The sequence below is a fragment of the Amphiprion ocellaris genome, chromosome 3, assembly GCF_022539595.1.
Source record: "Amphiprion ocellaris isolate individual 3 ecotype Okinawa chromosome 3, ASM2253959v1, whole genome shotgun sequence".
Classification (NCBI taxonomy): Eukaryota; Metazoa; Chordata; class Actinopteri; family Pomacentridae; genus Amphiprion; species Amphiprion ocellaris.
Genome location: NC_072768.1, coordinates 4,317,147 through 4,322,356, shown reverse-complemented (window position 1 = coordinate 4,322,356; position 5,210 = coordinate 4,317,147). Strand labels below are relative to the sequence as shown.

General features: G+C 35.8%; 1 protein-coding gene across 1 annotated transcript; it reads left to right on the top strand.

The window, feature by feature from the left end:
* Positions 1 to 367: 367 nt before the first annotated feature.
* Positions 368 to 3,271, top strand: si:ch211-245j22.3 (uncharacterized protein LOC563798 homolog). The gene is made up of 5 exons (XM_023295975.3): positions 368 to 507; positions 1,035 to 1,167; positions 1,303 to 1,452; positions 1,541 to 1,646; positions 2,896 to 3,271. The coding sequence occupies exons 1-5, from the start codon at positions 437 to 439 to the stop codon at positions 3,030 to 3,032; spliced, it is 597 nt and encodes a 198-aa protein (XP_023151743.2). The 5' UTR covers positions 368 to 436; the 3' UTR covers positions 3,033 to 3,271.
* Positions 3,272 to 5,210: the final 1,939 nt, after the last annotated feature.

Genomic DNA, 5,210 nt, shown 5'->3' with positions numbered 1-5,210 from the left:
AAACGCTTTCTGTATTTGTCTGTTGCGTTATTGCTGCTACTATGAACATGACTGGGCTGTTTTAATAGGTTGTTATTTGTTAATAAAACATTAGTGTACAAAGCCCTCAGTGGGAGCTTTGGAAATGATTTGATTCATACAGAAATATAGTGAAAAAACAGCAAGATTGAATTAAAAGTCTTCCATTAGGCTTTTACCACCTTTCAGTCTGTTAAGGCTCTTAGTGAAGTCAACTAAGAAGCAGCCTGCCTTATGAGTAATTACATTTGCACCCACATACAGCCCCCCCCCCCCCCCCCCCCCCGAGGAGATCGGCTCAGAGTAATTTGTCAAATGTGATAAGGCAGTGGTTGGTGCAATTACCAAAGTATGGCATTAGCTGGGATTTACTGAGTGTATAAAGTCAGTGGTGAGCTCAGAGCTGCTCCTTTACAGAATGGGCCAAGCTGCTACCCTGCCTTGTAGGAGAGGAGAGTCGTATGTTACAGAGCTGTATGAATGGTTCAGGTAAGATTTTCAGTTGGCTTTCAAATTTACAAATATGTAATTCTATATTCTCTGTGTATTCAAGTATAAGAAGCTTGTTAGTAAATTAAATGGCAGAGGAGATAAAGTTACATGCAGAGCAGCTCTAAAAGCAAATTTTGGTGTTTCAACAGTAAAAATGTACTACTAGTGCAGTCTTTTTGCTGCATAGACAGTATTTTCCAGACAAATCTGAAGAAGTGACTTCTCTCCTTTGCCTTGTTTACTCATATTTTGTTCTTATTTCTCTGTGTGGTTTATTTATTTTCTTGTGTGAGCATGAGAATAAACTGTTACCCCTACTTTGTTTCCATGACAGCTTTAAACAAGATTTCAAACACATGTAATCTCCACAGGTTGGGGATGAGCCGACCTTAATTCTCCTAATTCTTAATTTAAAAGGTCCGCTCTGTCTCTGAACTGTCACCATAACTGCCCCTGTGCTGTTTTGTGTATTACAAATGAAACTGTTATTCCTTTGGTTCTTAAACACATCTTCTTTTTGACAGAAAGTTTATTACTGAATGTCCAAGTGGGTTGATCACTCTTCATGAGTTTCAAAGGCATTTCTGTGACGGAACTGTGGGCAGTGAGTCGGCTGAGTATGCAGAACAGATTTTCCGTACGTTGGACAATAATGGGGTAAGCTAAAGACTTTACATGGGTTTACATAGAATGTGTGATGAGTCTAGAGGCAACACTTTACATGCAACACCAACAGGGCAATATTAAATGTCAAACTATCCTTTCAGTGCATCATAAAGCTACTTTTTTCAGGATGGGGTGGTCGACTTCAGAGAATATGTCATGGCCATCAGCATGCTTATTGAAGGCTCGGCTGTTGAGAAGTTGTGCTGGTCATTCAAGCTCTATGACAAAGACAAAGATGGAGCCATTACAAAAGACGAGATGCTGGAGATCATGCAGGTGTGTGTGCACAAATACTCCACAAAAGTAATGCAACATGCTGCATATTTCCATTCAGTTCAACTGGTATGTGTTTCCTTCCTCGCAGACTGTTTATAAGATGAGTGTAGCTGCTGCTTTAACCAAACCCAACCCACTCACGGCTGAAGAATGTACCAACAGGATATTTGTGAGATTAGATAAAGACAATAACGGTGAGGAAACAATTTTCCCTCTTTGCTTGCAATCATGGTGCAGCATTAATTCAGCTTGAAATCCAATGCATCAGTCCTGATAGATCACTAAGCATGTCTTTTTCCCCGTTAGTGAACTGATCTCATATGGTTAAGGGATACGTTCTTGTAGAAGAAGGTAATTATACCAACCAAAGAGTTATAAATTGTTTCCCAATGTTCTATCTAGATTTATAAAGGTCAATATATAATTGCGGGACTTTTTGTAACATAGTTGACAGGTATCATAGTTGACATTTTTGCTGTTTTCAGGTCTAAAATCAACATGGCTGCCTATAACCAAACACCACATGGCATTTTTACAGAAAGATTCTTCTAAACATTATATATACAGTTGAGTAAAATAGAAATTGAAAGTTATTTCTAAAGCTATTGTAGTAAACCTGTTGACTACTTTATATTAAATAAGTCAGAAAGTCTTGGAGTCTGGCCAGACTTTTCTTCAGGAGGAAATGACATCATGTGGAGCAGGTCATGTGATCTGGAATTAACACACTTCCTTGAGAGGTGTTTTTGTAATGGGGAACTTAGTGGAAAGTGATTTCTGGGACACAGATACAATTTGTTATTTTCCATCTAAAATTTGATACATTGCCAAAAAAAGAAATATCTGTTATGATTATCTCAACTTAATAAAAATAACACAATCAAAACAATTTTTGAATGAGCTCATTTTATTGTTGTTTAGCTAATTAGAAAGTGGTTGCTATTAAATTGGGACAGTTATTTAGTTGACATTTTAGTGATATCCAGTCATTTTTTATTAATAAATGATTGTTTCCATAATAAATAATTATGGAATTTGTAAAGACATGATAATAATGAACAGAAAAAACATTCTTCCTTTTTTTTTTTTACTTTTAATAAAAATGTATGCAATATATATCCCATGGACATAAAAAGTCCCTGACCCGAGAAATAAACTGAAACTGAGTTAATGCATCTAGGAGAAGGCAAACTACAGCATCCTTAAAATGCACAAAATGTGAGAATAATGCTAAAGTTTAAGAGGTGTGGTCAGAGCTTCAGGATGGTATTTGGTACGTATTTGTGCAGGCAATAGTTAACTCACTTTAAAAACTGTAGATCTCTTACTAACTAATGTCAGTCCTTGCAGCCAAAGATGGAGGGATCAGAATCAAATGATAATAATCGACTCTGTCCTCTGCTCTTTGTGTCTAATCACTGCTTGTCCTTGTTATGTCTGCAGCCATCATCACTCTGGAGGAGTTCATAGAGGGAGCACTGGATGATGACTGGATCAGAGAGATGCTGGAATGTGACCCCAGCACGGTGAAGGTGGAGAGGCCCCTGAGGAGGGACAGCACTCTGGGGACCCATGGGTGACCTGAAGTGGGGTAGTCCTGTATTCACTGGGTGGAGAGAAATGAGCCAGTCTGTGTTGGACTAGAAAATAAAGATAGTACTGCATGTTTTCAAAAAATGAAATCCATTATTTTCTGGTGAATTTTGTTTACATTGTTTTATGAATGCTTTCTTTGCTGGGTCACTCCAAAGTTTTTGATAATTTCTGTTATTCCCATGAAATAAATGATGGCAATCATGAGGCAAAGAGATTTTACATGTCTTGCTTGTAACGTATGATTGATTTGGCACTTGTAGGCACATTAACTTGACCGTTTTGCCAGTCTTCAGACATTTTTTTGCATTTTTCTGCTCTTTGTGAAAGTGTTGAGTTGCTTTACTTTTCCCTTTAAAATACTCCAGAGTTCTTCTGTTCTGTTCAAGTCAGGAGACACACTTATCCAGGTCATAGTTTTGACCTTTTTTTAATTTAAAAAACTTGCATGATTTTGGCAGTGTGCCTTGGATTGTTATCATGCCAAAATATTTCTCTCATGCTAAGATTCTGCAGACTGAGAGTCATTCTGTCAGCCAGTATATTACTATATCCACTACCTGATAATGAAATATTGGGTATGAAGTTGAAATATTATACACAGTAATGAAATATTGCACATAAAATTTAAATATGATACATGATAATTAAATTCTGCACCTGAAAATTAAGTATTGCACATGAAATTAATCAGTTGAAATTGAAATATTGCACATAAAGTTTAAATATTGCACAGGAAATTGAAATATTTTTCATGATAATAAACTATTGTACATGAATTTTAAATACAGCACACAAAAATGAAATATTGCCCATGAAATAATGCACAGGAACATTGAACACTGCAAATGTATTGCATCTATTACACATGAAATATTGCACATGAAATTAAAATACAGCAAAGCTGTGACCCGAGCTTTGGTTGGGCTTGCATTTTAGATTTTTTCTAGTTATTTGGGATAAGGACTAACCAATAAATATAATAATTGGATAATATCTAATATCTGATTATTATGTTTATTATATTTTATTATAGTTATATTCCATCAATATTATATTTCTATTTTTATTATTATTATTATTATTATTGTTGTTGTTATTTTTATTATTGTAATTATTATTGTTATCATTTTTATTATCAATATTATGAACAATACGCTCTTTTTGGAAAAAAATAATAATGTCCACATATGTGGATGCCAGGTCCTAGGAGATTAAAACAAGTAATAATAATATTTTTCAGATTTAAGTGTTATTCGTAACTTTTACCACTACAGAAGCAGTTTAACCATTATATTCCTTGATACATATTAAATTATTTTACAACTTTTTGTAATGATAATTAACCCTCCTGTTGTCCTGTGGGGCAAATTAACCCATTTTAAAGTTTGAAAAAGTGGGGAAAAAATTGTATTTTCACAGTGAAACTTCTGATGTCCACATTTTCAACATTTTTGGGAAATTTTTTTACATTTTTTGGTGGAAAAAAAAGAAATGTTGAAAAAATGTTTCTTAACATTCACAAAAAAATCTACCAAAATCCAGCGAAATTCGCTGGATTTTGGTAGATTTTTTTGTGAATGGTCTTAAAGAAAATACTAGAAATCTTACTGACATATATATTTTTTTATAAGTTTTTCAAATTTTCAGAAATGTGGGGAATTTTTTTGCTGAATTTGGGGATTTTTTTTCACAAAAGGAAATATTTTTTGATGTCCGTAAATGAGGATGACAGGAGGGTTAATCCCTGCTGCATCACTAACACCTGTCGACCACATGATGTCGCCTGTGCCTCTGCGAATTTGATACTCCAGACTTCGAGGAATGTGCTGCATTCCCGTTACAGCAAAAAATACGGAACATTTCCAGTATTAAGGAAATCTGGGAAAATGTAATGTCGCGAACCGTTGTGCCTGGAGGCACATAAACAAGAAAACAAAGCTGCTTCTTATCATGCAGAGTTTGAGTGCTTTGAGTTGCTGACGTAAACAAGGAATTGGTAGCTATACCAATGGAAACTCCTATGTCCTGTTTTTGCCGTGTTGCTTGAAGGCGGCGGGACTCCCATTTTCTGAACGGTTCCTGGTCTCCGGGCCAATCCGGGCCGATACAGGCCGGAGCAGGGCGGGGTTTTCCAGGCATGACGTCCCAAGTTTTCCAGGGGC

Bases quoted from the DNA above. Each gene is read 5' to 3' on its own strand.
- si:ch211-245j22.3 (XM_023295975.3), top strand. From the start codon at position 437: ATGGGCCAAGCTGCTACCCTGCCTTGTAGGAGAGGAGAGTCGTATGTT. The intron at 1,453-1,540 runs GTGTGTGTGCAC...CCTTCCTCGCAG, and splicing joins AGATGCTGGAGATCATGCAG to ACTGTTTATAAGATGAGTGT. The intron at 1,647-2,895 runs GTGAGGAAACAA...TTATGTCTGCAG, and splicing joins ATTAGATAAAGACAATAACG to CCATCATCACTCTGGAGGAG.